The 19,662-nt window shown below is 37.7% G+C and overlaps 2 protein-coding genes across 4 annotated transcripts; one reads left to right on the top strand and one right to left on the bottom strand.

Annotated features, from left to right (window-relative positions):
- Nucleotides 1-751: 751 nt before the first annotated feature.
- HINT1 (histidine triad nucleotide binding protein 1) lies at nucleotides 752-4,542 on the bottom strand. The gene is made up of 3 exons (XM_026673976.2): nucleotides 4,373-4,542; nucleotides 2,904-3,008; nucleotides 752-1,063 (listed from the first exon to the last, which is right to left on the bottom strand). Exons 1-3 carry the CDS (start codon nucleotides 4,481-4,483, stop codon nucleotides 899-901), a joined length of 381 nt encoding a protein of 126 aa, XP_026529761.1. The 5' UTR covers nucleotides 4,484-4,542; the 3' UTR covers nucleotides 752-898.
- Nucleotides 4,543-5,381: 839 nt separating this feature from the next.
- Nucleotides 5,382-19,284, top strand: LYRM7 (LYR motif containing 7). Of its 3 annotated transcripts, XM_087957990.1 has the most exons (6): nucleotides 5,407-5,491; nucleotides 5,821-5,983; nucleotides 8,691-8,763; nucleotides 13,123-13,193; nucleotides 17,508-17,589; nucleotides 19,185-19,284. In XM_087957990.1, the coding sequence occupies exons 2-6, from the start codon at nucleotides 5,978-5,980 to the stop codon at nucleotides 19,253-19,255; spliced, it is 303 nt and encodes a 100-aa protein (XP_087814116.1). In that variant the 5' UTR covers nucleotides 5,407-5,491; nucleotides 5,821-5,977; the 3' UTR covers nucleotides 19,256-19,284. The 3 variants fall into 3 exon arrangements, with proteins under 3 accessions (XP_087814117.1, XP_026527297.1, XP_087814116.1); XM_026671512.2 differs by lacking the exon at nucleotides 5,821-5,983 and having other exon boundaries at nucleotides 5,383-5,491; XM_087957991.1 differs by lacking the exons at nucleotides 5,821-5,983; nucleotides 17,508-17,589 and having other exon boundaries at nucleotides 5,382-5,491.
- Nucleotides 19,285-19,662: the final 378 nt, after the last annotated feature.

The raw sequence follows: 19,662 nt of genomic DNA, 5'->3' as shown, positions 1-19,662 counted from the left end.
AACTTATTTTTTTTCTGCCTTTAAGACAGACTTGACTCCTGGCAACTGTGTGGAGAAGTCCCTTTAATTTTCTTAGCAACGTTTTTGGAAATAGCTTGTGATTGCCTTCATTTTAGGACTGAGAGAGCGCCATTGCCCCAAAATCAGCAGCTGGCTTCATGGCTAGGCTAAGAGCTAATATTCTCTTAGTTTCTAGACAAATGCTTTTAACCATCAAACTAGTTCTCACAGCTAAATAAACCTAGATATCTAAGAACAGAATTTTCCTTTTCTTCTACTGAACATCTCGTAGCATAGGAATTTGTGAGAACAAAATGAAATAAGTGCTGTGATGAAATAAGTGCTGTGATATAAGCTCTGCTCCTTGCATGTGAGTGATGCCACTGTACATATTTGTATGAGGGGAGAAATTTGCAATGTGACATTATGATCTTTGTTTCATCATTTTGATGCAACCACCAGATTCTGTGGACACCTCTGCTCTATTTTCTCATGATCAACATGTGGTGCTTTGCATAGACAAAGACAGCTTTCTCATGCTTCCTTTTTAGTGTCTTTCAGATATTTGCATTTCTATGAATTATTTGCCATGACTTCCATATTTATGATCAAGCAAGCAATGTATACTGTGCATCTCATTCATTGGTATCCTGAATTGAATCAGACAACCACAGTTTTTAGCAGTTGAATATAGCCCTGAGTCTCAGACTGTACTAATTTTATGTTACATAATATAAAATGGAAAAAAAAGAATAATTAAGCTTAAACTTTATTGATTTATGGACAAAATGTATAATTGTCTTCCACACAAAATATTAATTAATTGGTATTATAGACAGAACAAGTGTGGACTCTATTCAACAGACTAAGGACAACATTTTTCTTCTCATTCAGAGTCTTAGCCTGGAGGCCAGCTCATCTGACGTCCCCCAAGGACATGGAGATGCACATGATAGACTGACTGAGCACCATCTGGACCTTCATTCACAACCATTCTGTATCCTCTAGTCAGGCCTAATTGAGCTGCACATTTCTTTCCCACAATGATTAAATGGCCAAGAAGCTGAAAAAGAAAAGAAAAGCACATCACTTTAAGACCCCCCCAAAAAAAGTCCAACGAATTGCCAAACCAAAATCAAATTCAGTATCAAAAGTGTACGTATACAGTATAGCTTTGGCATCAGTAACTATTTACCTCATCAAAAGTGGGGAACTTACAACATAAAAGGGTCAAAGCAGCTTGCATATTCAGCCATTTCTCAAGTGTTCCTTTCAGCAGTTTTACTTATTATTATACTGAAGATTAGCTCAGAAAAATAATAGCAAAAAAAGGGGGAGGGGTGAATCCCAGTTCTTCCTTCTTTTAACCTGGCATAAAAATGCTTAGAGAAGGTACAACCTATGCTCTCAGGGGAGCATTCCCTTATACTCTATTGGAGGTTTTATAACAACTGTTTAAAAACCACTCCAAGAGAAACTTGGGGAAAGTAAAATGCTATTAAGGATCTGTTATTAGCCATTGCTGCTACTGTATAGGAACTGCTTACCTTAAGAATATATTGAAAATGTAATAATACATAACTGTGATTGTACTATAAATATTATTTACGAAGATTGTAAATATGTATAACTAAATATAACATGCAATGCAAATGAACCTTGTTTAGAATATAGTATGCAATCAAAATAAACCTTGTGTAGAAACTTAAAGTGGTAGCACTGGTCTTCACAGATAGCTACTATACAAGGCAATGAAGTTTGACTATGATGTCCAGCTACAATTTCTACAAGTATAAGAACTGTCCAGATTTTACTATATTCCAATATATTCAGACACTATGCTGAAATTGATTAATTTTCTTGTAGAAAGAATTGCTATTCAAGTTTTGGGTTCTCATGAACAATTTAAATATCTCAGAAACCCATAGATTTAAAAATGAAAAAAAAAAAAAGCCTGACTTCTCCAGAAAAATCATCTAGCTTTGACAATTTACCTCTCCTCATGCTATTAATAATAGATTCTTGCTCCCACACCACCCCTAGGGACTAAGAAAATAGCTCTTTTTGTTGACAAACATGGAACTAATCTGGGACAGTTTTTTATTCTTTTCAAATAAATCCATTACATTTGTTAAAGCTTTGGAAAAAAAAACTTTTGAAAACTGAAAGGTAGTTTAATATTACATGTATAATACAATCACATTAAATCAAAGGAGATCATTGTAGATTTTAGAAAGAGCCAGCATAATTATACTCCACACTTATCAAAACTGCAGCTGTAGAGGTAGTCAACAGTATTAAGTATCTGGGAGTGCAGAAAACTAACAATATGAAATGTTTTCTCCACACATCATTCTTAGTGATGCATAGTGACCAGTGTTTGCATGTCCTGCATCAGAGAGCACATCTTTCTCTTCTGACCTAGCCACTTTTTATAGAGGCATGATTGAGAGATATTTAACAAACTGCATCACTTTTTGTTTTCGTGGTAGCAGCACCTCCGATAGAAAATCCATACAGAGAGTGGTAAGGACATCTAAAATTACAGGAAGCCCACTTCCAAACTAGACTGTGTTGTTTCTCTGGGTCATATGTGTGTGTGTATGTGACTATATGCAGAATTTTTGTCATGTTTATATAGTGTATATTGGAAGTGGTTATCCTTTGAGAGCTTTATGCAACAAAATCTCATTTTAATGTATGCTGATTAGTGTACATTTAAAATGACAATAGTTACCATTCTAAAAAACAACTAATCATTGAACCAACTCTGAGCTTTTGCTGTTTAGCAAACATACCAAACTTTACTTATCCTTCTTCAGATCTCTCAAATTTTGATCTAAGTTAACCCATTATTGGAAAGCTGGCTGCTATTTAATAGAAAGTCTTTTTGCAATACTTACATCTGCGTCAGTATCTTCCACTTGAGATATCTGAGCAATATGCTTCTTGGGGATCACTAGGAAATGAGTTGGAGCTTGTGGAGAAATATCATGAAACGCAAGGCACTGAATAGAAAAAGACACCATTTTAGTCATAGCTTTTATAAAATGAATAGAAAATTTTAAGTAAGCATGTGAACACAAAAACAAGTTCATAACTGGAATAATTTGTATGAAATATTACCCTACACTGGCCTGCCATCTTCATAACACAATAGTATTTTAAAATACAATTAATAATTTAAGCAAAACTTGATTAGGAGTTATGGACATGAAGACTATGAGAAATGGACTGTGAGATGCATTTGTTGAATTGTAATCTCAACTTTTTAAAAATATAGTTCTACTGGGATCCTTAAAAATATTCATTCTGACTGAGAATGAATACACTGCTTCTAATCATAAACTTAAAACTGTGAATAGAGATTGTAGTCAAAATGGAGCCATAAAGAGGGAAGTATCAGAAAGTCTTGAGAAGTCCTAAGGAAATCCTCTCCAGCCTGGGACTCTTCCTTTGTAGTTAGGGTTAGGAGCTGCAAACCAGGTTTTATTTTATTTGATCCCTGGAATCAGAGGGAAGTGTGAAAATCGGGTCCTGGATTTGATTGTAATAAATAGTTCTTTATTTGCATCTAACCCTGGCAAGAATATGTTGTAGCATATCTTTTTTCTGTATGTCCTCATGGTGTCTCCTTCATGTTGTCCTCAGCACAGCAGTGAAACAACTTTGCATTGTCTTTAAATATACATGTTTTCTCCCTTGGTCAGACCCAGTCCAAGAGTACCCTAAAGGTGCACAAAATCTGTACCAGTCATTACTTTGGAGAACAGTCAAATCATCATTTCTATTGCACCTTTCCTCCTGAAATGCAAAGAAGCACATAGCATTCCCTGTTCTAGTTATTATTCATTTGGGATGAAACGAAAATATCATGAGGACATAGGAGAAAAAAATATTCCTGCGATGGTTAGTTGTATGTAAAATTATACAAACACCAGGCAGGCCCAAGGGTTGAAATGTACCTCGGTAATTGAGAACACGCTGCAATGGTTAGGATTATGCTAAAGAATTTTAAGAAATTTAATCTTAAAGATAGAAAACGTTTAAGATTCAGGGATGGACGTTAGTTGCAGGTAACATATCCTCCTTGCTCGCTTTTTTTGGGGGGTGGAGGGGTGGGGGGAAGAGGGGAAAAAGAGGCACGAAAAATAGAGCCTCCAGGTGCAAAGGCAGTCTACCTCGCTTTGCTTGGCACTCTACCCACAAGTTACGAGATCGCAATCCCGAGGCAACGCGGCCACGGAGCATGGCTCGAAGTCATGCGAACGCCGGTCCAGCGTGGCATTGCAGCCAAAAAAGGCAAATAGACTTGGCTAATAAGACTTATGCCCGCAGCCATGCAAGTTCGGACTCGCCCCCGTTTCCCCACCTTCTCGTCCTCGAAGATGATCTTGGCGGGGATCTCTTTACGGATGATTTTTCCGAATATGGTGTCCCCGCCCGGCTGAGCAACCTGAGCCCTGCAAACCTCATCAGCCATCTCTGCACGAGAAGCGGACACCCGCCTCTCCGTCGGGCCTTCTGGAGCGCGGCCCCACCCCCTCGAATTGACCAATAGCGAGCGTAGGATGGCAAACAAGCGGCAAGACTGCCCTATCAAAGCAATATGATGATAGAACTACCCGTCTTAGCGGTCGATTCCCTTGCCGGTCATTTTATTCCGCCTTCTCGTCTTTTCCCGAGGAATAGCAAAGGGTAGAGGCGCAATGGTATGATGCGGCAATAAAGTTTTTTTTTTAAAAAAAACCTGCTGGGAAAAATATATTGAATGAGTTCCGCGTTCCTCATAAATCATTAACAGGCTTTATAAATGTGGCATTTTCCTGTCAGTCTCTGTAGTAAACAATTTTATTATTTTAATAATGTTTCTCTATGCTACTATTTCCGTGACATGTGAATTTGAATAAAAGGAAAACATTACAATTTTTCTCCGTTAACATAATTTTTTGTGCCGGGCACAGTGTTTCTGAACCTCTAGCAGTTTTAAAATGTGTGGACTTCAACTCCCAAAATACCCCAGCAGCCCGCTTCCAACTGCTGGCTTGGCTGGGGAATTCTGGGATTTGAAGTCCCTACATCTTAAAAGTTGCTGAGGTGGTCAAAATAAGCTTAGCACAGGGCTCCCCAAACTTGGCAACTTTCAGACGTGTGGACTTCAACTCCCAGAATTCTGGGAGTTGAAGTCCACACGTCTTAAAGTTGCTAAGTTTGGAGGCTTCTGGTTAGCAGAACGCTGGTGCTTGTGATTCCTGCAAATATCCCCTTTTACTCCTCTCCTAAGGCTACTCTATAGATATAGCTCTCGAGTCATGTTTTAATCTCCTCCCATTTTGGATGCAGGACACCCACTGATTTGTCGTTGTCGTGGAGACAATATTCTCATAGAACCAATAACGTGCACGGATGGGCGTGACTTTGTTCCTCCCGGAAACCTCTGTCATAGGGATTCCTCCACAAAGCGGAGATTCCAGCGATGCGAAGGGCAGAGGTTAGTTGATGGTCATGTGTACCTTCGCAATCAAGATACTGTTTTGGGGCGAGAGAGGGTCGTTGTTTGTTTAAGATTTTGTTGCTGGGCTGAGAACATTATTTGAGCCTTATAAGAATGTATTATAGTTAGAGGGCATGCAAAATATGGTACACATGAATGTGTAATGTAGTCTCCCTTTTTCTTGACTTTCTTACTTCGCTGCCTGACCACATTGTTACTATGTTTATTTATTCGTATCAGAAGCATCACAATTAAAATAGGCATACTATGTGACCTACAATTTAAAAGATAAAATACGAGATTAAAATATGTTCAAATTAAAACAGATCTTGCCCAGAAACTAGCAACATTGTGTTATGATTTTCAAAATATGCATACAATATATGAATCCTGGAAAGTTTCGTTGAATTTTTTTACCTGCTGGATAATCTGGTCCTGAAAATGAGGTTGTGATGAGACCAGTCATTATGCTGTGATGTTCAAATGACAGTAAGTGGTGTGTGTTGTTTTTTTCATTTAGAATTGCTTTCTTACAATTTACTTTGGATGTACTGTATTAGACTACAATTTCCCATCATCCAAAATGCTGTAGAGCCCTGTTGTATACTACTCTACATCTGGGTTCACAGGACACACTAAGCCAGAATCTAATACACTATGTTACAGTTCAGTATAAAGTGTTAACCCTAAATTTCTCACAAGCCACTCTTAATTCGTTTTATCCTCTTCAAATGGCATGTGTGTCTTCAGGTCAGGGTTGATTCCTGGCAACTGCCTGGAGTCCCTGTAATTTTCTTGGCAATATTTAAATCGATGGTTTGTCACTGTCTCCCTTAGGCTGAGAGAGAGTGACTGGCCCAATGTCACCAGTTGGTTTAATACTTGAGTTCAACTAGAATTCAGTTTCCTGGTTTCTAGCCTAATGGCTAAACCACTGTGCCAAACTGGTTCTCATTTAAATGGGTACATTTAAATGGGTTTCAATTAGATGGAATGTCTATTGCTTCACTCCCATAAAAGCTGCTATCGCCACTTTGGTTTCATCTCCAAAACTCCTGTATTCTTAATAGTTATAGGACAATGGGCGGATTCTGAAAGACCTCCTGTATGGAGAATTAGTGCAGGGAAATCACCCTAGAGGGAGACCACAGGATATCTGCAAGAGAGATCTAAAGGCCATGGGAATGGACATTAACGGCTGGGAAACCTTGACCTCTGATCGTTCAGCTTGGAGGCAAAAGATGCAGCATGGCCTTCTCCAATTCGAAGAGACACTCGTTCAGCAGGCTGAGGCAAAAAGGCCATCCCAGAACCAGCGAAATCTGGGAGCTGGACAGGGGACAGACTGTATCTGTCCTCAGTGTGGAAGGGATTGCCACTCTCGAATTGGCCTTTTTAGCCACACTGGTTGCTGTTTTAGGACCTCTTTTCAGAACAAGATACCATAGTCTTTTGAGACTGAAGGGTGCCAATATAGGACAAGCAGAAATACAGCAGGTGATGCCTCTTTTGAAATGGAAAGATTTTTAAGTTTTGTACAAAAAGGTGTAAATATGTATTTTTACTGTGGTGTTTACTCTGTTTTTCTTTGATATCTCAGTTCATAAGGATATTTTTATTTCTTCCTATAAAATAGTATTCATTCCAATTAAGTATTCTGAGTGGCATTCATGTATTTGGGTCTTTCTGCCAGATCACTTAGTATTTTGTGGAAATTTTTCTCATTCACTAGTCAAATTAAAGAAGCTAGTATCCTGGCTTACCTGTTAGAAAATGTTTATATATTTCTTTTCTCTCTGTCAAAATTATGAAACAGCAACTTTTCTAAAAATTCCTCTTTCACCTATTTCTCTATAAGCTAAAAACTGGGATTTGCAAAAATAAGTGTTATAAGAATTCTTACTGCTCATAATGTGATTTCTCTATATTAAAAACAATACCAGTACTGATATCTCTTTCTTTATTTTAATTAAGCCAGTAATGTAACCGCTTATTTAAGCAGTTACACTACTGGCTTAATTTAAGTATTAAATTTTCCTTAGTTTGATTTGTTTCGTGTTTTATCTTAAAAGATACAAAGCCTAAATGTATCTACAATTCTTACATTATAACCTCAAAAAAGTTTTCTTCAGTCAGAAGAGAGGCAAAGTCTCCCTGGCTAACCTCAAACTGGCATACATGCATTTAGATCAAATATATATAAAAAGAAAAAGATAACTGACCAGTTTCACCACCGAGAAGCTGTTGGAGAAAGGGTTGAGCACTAGACCTTTCTAAACTTTAAAAGAAAGTTGCAGCAGAGCTTCTGGAACAAGAATGTAATCTTTTTCTTCCCTATAACCTCAAAGGGGACTGAAAAAAAACCCAGACTTATGCAGGTATTAATTACACAGTGTTTATCTTCAAATAATACCTTTCTCACACAGTTCTAGCATCAAAAGATTAGATAACATTATCATCTCTCTCAAATTGTATTTATTTGTATGTTGCCCAACTCAAACATGTGGCAGCTCTGAAACTTAAAACAGAAAAACATTACAAAAAATATCCAAAATCATAACAAGAACACCTTAAATACAATATAAAAGAGTAAAAACTATGAAAAACCATAAAAAGATATAACCTGCAAGCATTCAGCGTGCTAACACTATAACCATCTGGCAGGCTCGACACTGCCACTACCAGATCCTAGGTCAAGATGGCAAAGCCAAATCTTCAGACCCTTCCAGAAGACTAATAAGGTCAAGGCTAATCTGGCCTTTTAACACTAAAAACTAACATTCTTAAATTTTAAAGTATTACTGTGTCATACATATATCTGGAATATCTTGAAATGTCTTCTTAAGAACTTTTCTGTCATTTCTAGAGGCTTGCCTATCTAAGAGTCAGTCAAGGAATGTATTGTTATAATACCTATCATTATTGTTTTTTATGCTGAGTTTCACATACCAGTTTCACATATCAGGAGCACATACCAGTATCTATGTTAGAGGGAGGAATGTCAGTGGTTTGTATATCAGCATTTACAGTAACTGCTATTTCTAGGAATCATTTTCGTTTCATTCCCCTATGACCAAATGCTTTTTCTTGGAGAATTTCTATATTTTGTTTCCCTGATATTCTTACTTCAAATTTAACTGGTGCTTTCTTTCTAACATAAGAATGTAAAACTTCTAACATTCTGTTGTATTTACAGGTCTTGAAAGTTTTCAAGATTTTACATAGGACAAGGCAAACTGTGTTCAAAGATGACACCAGAAGCTTAGACGGTAAGAATCAGAGGTGCTATTCAACTGGTTTGCATCTATTCAGGCAAACCAGTAGCGGTTATTTGGCATGGGTCGCCGAACCAGTGGCAATCCCTGGCTGGCCACGCCCCCAACCCGGTCGCCCGGTCGCTCACTTGGCAATTGCTCTCCTAGCTTTCCATTCCCCACGTCCTCTTTCTCCCCAGGGAAAAGGAAGAAAGGCATGGATGCTGCAAGTATCACTTTCCCCTTGTGAAATAAAGTGTCGGGAGTGAGAAAGAGTGCAGTCTGACAGAGGGGGTGGGTGTTTAATCGAGCCTTGGAGCACTTTTGCAACATAAAAGAAATGCATTTTGGAAGCAGGTCTTTTAAAAACTTCTCCAAGGATTTCTCATGGATGCTGCAAGTATCGCTTTCCCCTTGTGAGTTAAAGTGCTGGAGAGAGAAGGATTGCGGTCTGACAGAGGGCGTGGGAGAATCCACTCAAGCCTTGGAGAAATTTAAAGGAACTGCTTCCAAAATGCTTGTCTGTTAAGTGCTCTGTGTGTGTGTGTTTGTGTGTGTGTGTGTGTATGAGAAAGAAAGAAAGAAAGAAAGAAAGAAAGAAAGAAAGAAAGAAAGAAAGAAAGAAAGAAAGAAAGAGAAAAGAAAGAAAGAAAGAAAGAAAGAAAGAAAAAGAAGAAAGAAAGAAAGAAAGAAAGAAAGAAAGAAAGAAAGAAAAGGTAGAGAAAGAAAGAAAGAAAAAATAGAAAGAGAGAGAGATAAAACTCTGTGCTATTATTTTTAATTGTTCCATTATTTATCATGTGTTAATATTTTACGCTGTCCCTACAGCTAGAGTGATTTTTCTGCTTTTCTTTTGCCCAGGGCTACCACATATTTTTCAGGGTTTACATGCATTCAATGTCAATAGTCCAGAGCATAAAATACACATGTGTTTAACAAGAGTTGAAAGGGACCTTGGAGATCTTCTAGTCCAACCCCCAGCTCAGGCAAGAAAACTGAGGATGCCAAACTCTGAGTAGAGATCCTGGAAAAGGTGTCAGAATAACAGGATAACACTTAGAAGGGACCTTGGGGGGAAACCCTATACCATTTCAGAGAAATGGCTGTCCAGTCTTTTGTTAAAAACTTCCAGTGTTGGAGCACCCAGAACTTCTGGTGGCAAGCAATTCCACTGGTTAATTGTTCTCGCTGTCAGGAAGTTTCTCCTTACTTTTAGGTTGCTTCTCTCTGTTCAGTTTCCATCCTTCTGGTGCTTTGGAAAATACATTGTCCCCCTTTCTTTGTGGCAGCCCCTTAAAAGCCTATCACACTCTTGGGCAAAGCATGTGAGCCATTTCCTCCTGTCAGTGGTCCATGAAAGTACATCTATAGTATGCAGATAATAAAGTCAAAAAAGGTGAACAATATTTTTACAGAACTATAGATAAGTTGAGGCTGGGTGACAAGAGATAGCTGGGAGGGGAGGGGCCAGATGAGGCACCCCTTGATGTGAGTGACATTGAGTTGGCCACGCCCACCCAGTCACATGACCACCGAGCACACCCACACAGTCACATGACCAAGCCACGCCCACCCAGTCACATGATTACCAAGCCACGCCCACCAAATAAGCCACGCCCGCAGAACCGGTAGTAAAAAAAATTGAATTCCACCACTGGTAAGAATTCTTTTTTTTTTTAACTAAAGGAACAAATGCTCAATCCTTTCCCCAGTAGAGGGCTACTTAAAACATAGTTTTTAAAAACATAGTTTTAAGGTATGATTATTAATTCTAGCATGTAGTTGTATTTGAGCCTCTATGTTTGTTTGTTTTTTGAAAGATATACATGCTGTATATGCATTGAGTCCCTTGTTATTTCATTATAAAATCTTGCCAGTGTTGAATTGTAGTTGTAATTGTTGCTTCACTATTCAGTCTTTCTTTCATGTTTTATCTTAAAAGATACAAAGCCTAAATGTATCTACAATTCTTACATTATAACCTCAAAAAAGTTTTCTTCAGTCAGAAGAGAGGCAAAGTCTCCCTGGCTAACCTCAAACTGCCATACATGCATTTAGATCAAATATATATAAAAAGAAAAAGATGACTGACCAGTTTCACCACCGAGAAGCTGTTGGAGAAAGGGTTGAGCACTAGATCTTTCTAAACTTTAAAAAGTTGCAGCAGAGCTGCTGGAACAAGAATGTAATCTTTTTCTTCCCTATAACCTCAAAGGGGACTGAAAAAAACCCCAGACTTATGCAGGTAATTCCATATTAAGAAGTGAGAAAAGCAAAGTTGCTCACTTTTTTCATTCATATGTATAAATCTAGATGAAAATGTGTTTTCGTCACTCAACATATTTATATGTTCTAAACCTTGATTTCTCATCCTTGCTATGGATACATTAAAATTTCCCCTGAAAATTTAAAATGATGTAAAACTCTCATCAAGGGCCTATGCTTCATGAGTTTAATATCCTATTTTGCTCTAGATTCGAGGTACAACATTATAAAGCTATTTTATTTTCTAAATAAAGGAGAGTATGCACTCATGCATTGGGATAAATTAGTTGAATACAAATAAGAAAAAAAGATCAACATGAATGAAAATTTATTACAGTAAAAAGATCGAAGGACTAGCTTAATAAAAAAGAAAACAACACATGGGAAACGTAGTTAACATGATAAAATCTTTGTACAAGAAGTAGTGTCTGGAATCTGCCTATATGAAAACTGATTAAGAACTATGTGGGTTAAATATGAGGTCACACAATAACAGGGTGAATTAGCTTTACTATTCATGTCCTATGAGCTTATATCCCACAGCCCTTGTCAAACAAAAAGCTGAAATAAGCCCCATTAAAAATAGGTGATCTGGAGAGAGGCTAATTTGGTTAATTTTATTGGTTATAATTAAACTAGGAACTAAATGGGTCGTCAAGATTAGAAAGTAATCCTGAAATGGAATAGAACAGGGGTCCTCAACCACCGGGCCGCGGACCGTGCACCGGGCCGTGGAGCACTCTCTACCGGGCCGCAAAGAATTTTTTTAAAAAAATGGCGGCTTTCTTCACCTTCGGTGAATGCTGCTGGGATCGGGGATCAAGGACACAAATGAGAGAAGGGGAGGGAGGAAGCAACCAAGCCTGTCCTTCTCTCTGGGTCAGCTCTCTCAGTCGCTCTCTCGCTCCTCCACCAGCACAGGAAGAAACTGCTTCAAAGAAGGGGGTGGCTTTTCCTGTCGCCGCAGCTTCCCGGCGCCCGTTTCTCCCCACCCGCCCGCCCGCCCGCGCGCAGGGTGTTCAACCCAGTGCTCCGTTCTGCCTGCCTGCCTGCCTTCGTTAATGGTTGAATCGGAACAGCTTCGGCTGAGTAAAAGAGGCGAATAGTTATTATTCTCAGCGAAGCTGCTCCCAAACAGCCAGAAACTAAAGCAGGCAGGCAGGCAGGCAGAACGGGACACTGGATTGAAGCCTTGACATGCTGCTGGCGGAGTGGGGGTGGGGGAGAAACGGGCGCTCGGAATAGCTGCGGCGTACAGGAAAAGCCCCCGGGAGAACGAAGCCTCCTTCTCTCTCTCCCTCCCCCGGTCTTACAAAAATTTTCTGCTTGAAACCGGTCCCTGGTACAAAAAGGTTGGGGACCACTGGAATAGAACACAGCTAGCATAGCTGCAGCACAGGATGCCCTGGCTTCCAATAGGTTTTATCCTGTCTCAAAAAGAACTATGGCATTTTGTATAGCTGGGTAATATTATCTATCTCAACAAATGGACTGTTTAGATGAGCACAAATAAACAGCAGCAAAGAACCACAGGAAACCCAACCAAAGAACCACCAAGACTACTCCCATCAACACTGACAGGACAAGCCACTAGAATATAAAATGAGAGCAAACTTAGCACTGATAATGTTATCTAGTTTGGGCAATAAAACATCTTTGAGAAAACAACCAAGTTTAGAGGGCACCAGGGACCCCCTTATTCTGTTCACGTTGTGCCACATTTGAAGAATAGGAGCTTAGGTACATATAAATATCTCCTTGCTGGAGCCTTATCTTATCCAAGATAATAATTATGCTACTTTTTGATATATCAAGTAAGCTTCCTTTAAATACTATTAACTGTTTTATGTTCAACTTCCTCAAAGTGTTGCAAAGGAATAGTTAGTTTTTAAATATAACATGCATTTGGGACTTTTGGTGACATTTTGTAATTTTGTACATTGCAACTTAACTGTTGGGGAAACAGACTACATCTTTTAAAATATCTTCTGATTATCATATAAGGTTCTGTTAACATACTGTGGAAATAGTTTTTATAGTATCTATTGTATATGTAACAAAACTGAATAAATACATTTTTAAATGCCTGTTCTCTTTTTTTTAATCTAGCTGCAAGACTTAAGATAAATGAAGAATTCAAAAATAATAAAAATGAGACTTCTCCTGAAAAAATAGCCGAGGTATTTGCATAGAAATTGATTTCTGCTATTGAATACAATCCTGCGTTGCAGGTTATGTTAGCTTAACTATTACAAAATATAACTATATATTAACTATACAGTACAGATTAGAAACAGAACGAGGATAGAGATTACTAGCAAACAATTGTCCATGTCTCTGTACAATTACGTTCTTAATGGTTTTCTAAAAGATAAATTATACAGTGAAACTGACAAAATACAAGTGCAATCTAAATATTTATATTGAAAACCACAGCTTGAAAGTCAGTGGCTAACACTGTTTTATAGTGGTCGTTTTTCAGCTTCATATTCAAAAGGAAAGATAGTGCAAACCAATAATCAAAGATGAATTAGGAACAAGCAGTTGTTGAGCAGAGATAACAGTTACTCTATTTTTCTTCTTAGAATTCTATCCTTTGCAACATTTTTATTGTAGCTTGAAATAGAGAGAATAGTCCGGAGCCTCCTAACCTTTAAAGCTAATACAGATAGTCCTTATTTAAAGCTAATACAGGTAGTCCTTATATAGCAACTATGCAAGACTGACAGTTGTTGTTAAGCAAATTGGTTGCTAAATAGGAAATCAAATGACTTAGATTGTGCTTACATTTCCTGCCGCTTGGAATGGTCACTGCAATGCTGTAATAATTAGCAAGAAGGAGATTAATATTTATATTTACATTCATTGGAGAAGAAGGAATTATAAAAGATTATGCAGACACACAATGGAGAATATACACTGCTCAAAAAAATAAAGGGAACACTTAACACAATGTAACTCCAAGTCAATCACACTTCTGTGAAATCAAACTGTCCACTTAGGTAGCAATACTGATTGAGAATCAATTTCACATGGTGTTGTGCAAATTGAATAGACAACAGGTGGAAAGCATAGGCAGTTAGCAAGAAATCCCCAATAAAGGAGTGGTTCTGCAAGTGGTGACCACGGACCACTTCTTAGTTCCTATGCTTTCTGGCTGATGGTTTGGTCACTTTTGAATGCTGGCGGTGCTTTCACTTTAGTGGTAGCATGAGATGGAGTCTACAACCCACACAAGTGATTCGGGTAGTGCAGCTCATCCAGGATGGCACATCAATGCGAGCTGTGGCAAGAAGGTTTGCTGTGTCTGTCAGCATAGTGTCCAGAGCATGGAAGTGCTACCAGGAGACAGGCCAGTACATCAGGAGATGTGGAGGAGACTGTAGGAGGGCAACAACCCAGCATCAGGACCGCTACCTCCACCTTTGTGCAAGGAGGGACAGGAGGAGCACTGCCAGAGCCCTGCAAAATGACCTCCAGTGGGCCACAAATGTGCATGTGACTGCTCAAACAGTCAGAAACAGATTCCATGAGGGTGGTATGAGGGCCCGACGTCCACAGGTGGGGTTTGTGCTTGCAGCCCAACCCCGTGCAGGATGCTTGGCACTTGCCAGAGAACACCAAGATTGGCAAATTCGCCACTGGCACCCTGTGCTCTTCACAGATGAAAGCAGGTTCACACTGAGCACATGTGACAGACGTGACAGGTCTGGAGATGCCATGGAGAATGTTCTGCTGCCTGCAGTATCCTCCAGCATGACCAGTTTGGCAGTGGGTCAGTAATGGTGTGGGGTGGCATTTCTTTAGGGGGGCGCACAGCCCTCCATGTGCTCGCCAGAGGTAGCCTGACTGCCATTAGGTACCGAGATGAGATCCTCAGACCCCTTGTGAGACCCCTTGTGCGGTTGGCCCTGGGTTCTTCCTAATGCAAGACAATGCTAGACCTCATGTGGCTGGAGTGTGTCAGCAGTTCCTGCAAGGCGAAGGCATTGATGCTATGGACTGGCCCGCCCGTTCCCCAGGCCTGAATCCAATTGAGCACATCTGGGACATCATGTCTCGCTCCATCCACCAACGCCACGTTGCACCACAGACTGTCCAGGAGTTGGGGGATGCTTTAGTCCAGGTGTGGGAGGAGATCCTTCAGGAGACCATCCACCACCTCATCAGGAGCATGCCCAGGCGTTGTAGGGAGGTCACACACACCACTGAGCCTCATTTTGACTTGTTTTAAGTACATTACATCAAAGTTGGATCAGCCTGTAGTGTTTTTTTCCACTTTCATTTTGAGTGTAACTCCAAATCCAGACCTCCATGGGTTGCTAAATTTGATTTCCATTGATAATCTTTGTGTGATTTTGTTGTCAGCACATTCAACTATGTAATGACCAAAGTATTTAAAAAGAATATTTCATTCATTCAGATCTAGGATGTCTTATTTTTGTGTTCCCTTTATTTTTTTTGAGCAGTGTACATTGGAAGGAAAGTGGTGGCACTGGCACCCCAATCATGTTTGGGCTGGGAGCCATACACAAATAACCTGGTTTATTCTCCCTATGTGCCTGCTTAGTCCCTTGTAACCCCTTCCTCTCCAATCTCACCGCTGTACAAGCTACATGTCAGGCAAAGGATAAAGCTTATTGAGCATAATAGCAATCACATGACTGAGGGATGCTGAACAAGGCAATTGGTAAGTGAGGACTACTTGTAGGTACTTTTGAATTTGGAATATATGCTATGAACATTCCCACAACATGACTGCTCTGGTAGTGTGGTCATACAATCTACTACAAAGGCAACTGATTAGATGATCACTACTACCCTTTCTTGCCTCTCCCCAAACTTTCCAGTTTGCACACTCACTTGCAAAAATTTCTATCTTTAGGGTGAATATAATTCCAAAAGAGCATTGAACAAGAATCCCCATCCCTTTTGTTTTTAAAGAATGCTCCTTGGAGGGCACCACAAGAAGTTCCTGCTGGCACTTGGAGGAACCATATAGGGAGAGCTAAACCTTAATGTTTTAGGATTTTGTAGGAGCTAGCTAGTTTCTAATGATACCGGTTTCTTATTTCTTATTAAAGCATGGCTAAATAGATCTAGATGCTTCTTTTGTCTGACCATTAATCAATCAAGATCCTGAAGCAGAGAGTTAAATTTCTTACAATTTTGTTGCCTTTGTAATTAACAGAATATGTTACTATCCCACCCCTCTGGTATAACTCTTATTTTAAACTTTTTTAAGGCATGAGCTAATAAGTATTATATTATGTCACCTGTGCCGAACTAGCGGATAAGCTCTTTTTGTTGTCCCTTTTCAGAAACATTCTCCCATTCATTGAATTCTTTTCCTAAAAAGCCACCATTTATAAATGAATGTTCACCTGACAGGTGAAAAGAGGGAGATTAGACAGAATAGCACTTCTGAAGAATCTGTTTAAAAGAATAATAATTTGCCTGTAAAACAGGAAAGTTCTTTTATATGCATGCAGGATATGTGTATGGACAACTTTAAATGAACCAATCTTTGACATAGAGTCTTTTCGCAGAAATTGGTATAGTAGATTCCATTATTCTGTAATTTTCTCTCTTAAAATTGGAACAGCTCTAATTCCTTGAATTATTGATGTTTAGTTTCTTTTGCCTGAAGAATTTGAACATGAATTTGCACTCAAATTCAGCAAGTGTTCATGTGTTCCACAATATTAAACCCTCAGCTGTAAAAAAATGAACTTCTGAAGCTTTCACAAAATCTTAACATTGAAAACTGATAGCTAAAATAAACATATGCATATTTTTTCATGGGTTACTATTCTTTTAATCAGTAACTCAGATATTTATACAAGCCGATTCATGCAGATAATTGTTCAGATATGAAGGAATAGACTGTCAAATTATTCATGAACCTGGTGAAATGATAAAATTATAACTGATCTGAAACCAAAATAAACAATCTGTGCATCAAGTATTATATTTCTGTTTTATGTTTTAATAAAGTGTGAAACCTTTTTAGTGTTATCCAGTTGATAGCTCTCTGACTACTTCTTTGAAGCAGGGTGATAGCATTGTAAGGATTTCTAGTAATAGGTGCAGTATGAATTAATGAAAGATGCCAAACATGAAAATTTAATATTAATATTAGAAGTATAAAAATGTTGTTTCAAAGAGGAAAAAATATCATTAAACAAACTAATAGTTCCAGGCATTCTTTAGTTATTACAAAGGAAATATATTGAAAAGTTCATTTTTGCTCTGTTCTGCAAGGAAATGCATGGTTTTTTTTATTAAATCTTCACCCCATGATGAATATGTCTTGCTAGTTCTGGAAAAAAAATCCATATTCTATTAAAGCATATGTAATATAAATATGTTAATGTCAAAACAAAGATAAGCATCCTTTGAAAATCTCAGTCACAATGAATTTATAATAACATTTCATGGGTGAAAAATATATTGGTGAATAATTATTAATTCTGTTTCCCAATTCCACCCAGCTTATAAAATTAGCTTCAGATGTGGAAGTTATACTTAGAACATGTGTCCTACAAGGTGTTTATGTGGATGCCAACAAAATAAGTAAGTAAAGATTCTCTGCCTTGCAACTTTTATTAATCAGTTTAATAGTGAGTACTACATATTCAAAGCTAAAGCTTGGCACAGTGTATTTGATTTATTAGGTATAAATAAATACCAGGTAGGTGACAGAGGGGGTACATGTGATAATTACATAATATCTTTCAGAATTTAATTGGATTTAATTAATATATTAAACAGAAATTCAATAGATTTCTATATATTCTGTTTATAGCAGGTTGATATTCATTTCAAGTAATTCTTTAATGAATAGTGGAATATTGACGAAATATCAGTATAGTTATGAAAGCCTTATAGTTAGCTATCAAATTTGTTCTGTTTTCCAAATTCCAACTGAATCTGTTTTAATAGAAAGTTTCTACCTTGAATAATTAAATATCTTAACAAATTAACGTATTTTTGCAATATTGTCTCTAAGAGTTGATTAATTAATGTATACCTGAAAAGCCCTCATTCAATAAAACGTATGTGTTTTCTCTATTTTTCTATCCTATACTTGCTGTGGAATATGAGATCTTTGCAACTTAAAATATAAAATGTTATCACTAATTCAAACGGGTTAAACCACTTTTAATCCCAAATATGTACAGATTCAGTTTGCATCAAAACCCTAACTAGAATTTCAGATATGAAGGTACCATAATTTTCTGTTGGCATTTTTATCTCTTTCTTAATGATCTATAGCATGGACATTTGCCTTTTTTAAAGCTGCTATACAGTGCATGAACATCTTTATTTATCCACTTCATTATTGACACCAAGGCCAATATGTCAACCTCTCAGTCACCTCTTAGGCTTCCATGGCTGAGACTGCATACAAACTGAGATTTCCATAGTTTAGTTTGATACCTTAACCACCATGCCACATTTGTTCCATTATACTAAATATTCATTGTGGTGTTTTTTTTTTAAACTGAAGAATAAGAAGTAATTGAGCATTGTATTAGCTACAGTACTCACAAGTGTTTGTGGCTCAGTAATAAACCCTTTTTTTGTGGCAGGAAGTCACAGATTCAGTCTCTGCACATTTAAGGGAGATAAGGATGATCTCAGTTAGAGCTCAGCTCTTGATTATCACATAACATATTTATACAATAGCATAGAAATGGTCTGCCTGGATTTATTTAGTTATTTAGCTTCTTAGACTGCCCTACAGCTGTGGTTTTCATGGCTACTGTCCCATCTAAGAACCAAGAACCAAGTATGGCCCAATTTTGCTTAATTTCGCAGCCCAGGCAGATGCTAAAATAATTCCTGCCTAAACGTAGAAATTTACCACCAATTGAAACAAATAATACTTGGCTGGGTGAATGAATGGTTTATCACAGTACAGAGTCTTTTGCAATGACCTGACTACGGCAAACAGATAAAGAATTTTGAATGGTTTTGCAAAAGGCAGAATACTTAAATATATTGTATGTATTGGTAATTAGTTTATAATTTTACAAATTCCCATTTGTCAAAAATACTGCTTCTAATTCTACAATCTCCATTACTTCTAAAGTACTAGAAGTACAGTGTTGCCTTTGTTTAAACAATAGTGCAGAAAATCTAATAATAACGTCTTTTTCTTCTAGAGCTTTTACCGAGAAATGATGTGCTGCGAGACAATGCCCCATACTGTGACACACCGAAGCAAAACACATGAATATAATAAAAATTTTGATTAATTAACAATGTTGTGTAATTTCTGTTAAAATAAAATCGCTTTTCTATAATACTAACCTAAATAAAATTTTCAACATGAAAAATGTCAACTATTTGTATTCAAATGAAAAGCAAAAAAAAATATGTTGTTTCAGGAAATGTATTCAAATTTATTTTCTGGTTTAAAAGAATGTCTTTACTATTACAAATTAGTATAAGACTCTTATAACTTTTAATTCTCCAATGTGTCAGGGTTTCAAATAATAGATCCATCACAATGACATAAAGACACAATGGATATGATTCATTCTTCCTATGTACTGCAAGTTTATATTTTTCTATCAGTCCCCAAATATGATTAACCTATTTTAGAATTAAAAAGAAAATGTTTTCAAATCTTAAAACATA

This window comes from Notechis scutatus, chromosome 2, assembly GCF_049901735.1.
Source record: "Notechis scutatus isolate UNSWTSFEM ecotype Mainland chromosome 2, rNotScu1.2, whole genome shotgun sequence".
Taxonomy (NCBI): Eukaryota; Metazoa; Chordata; class Lepidosauria; order Squamata; family Elapidae; genus Notechis; species Notechis scutatus.
The sequence above is the reverse complement of the archived record's forward strand: the minus strand, read 5'-3'. Positions and strand labels throughout refer to the sequence as shown.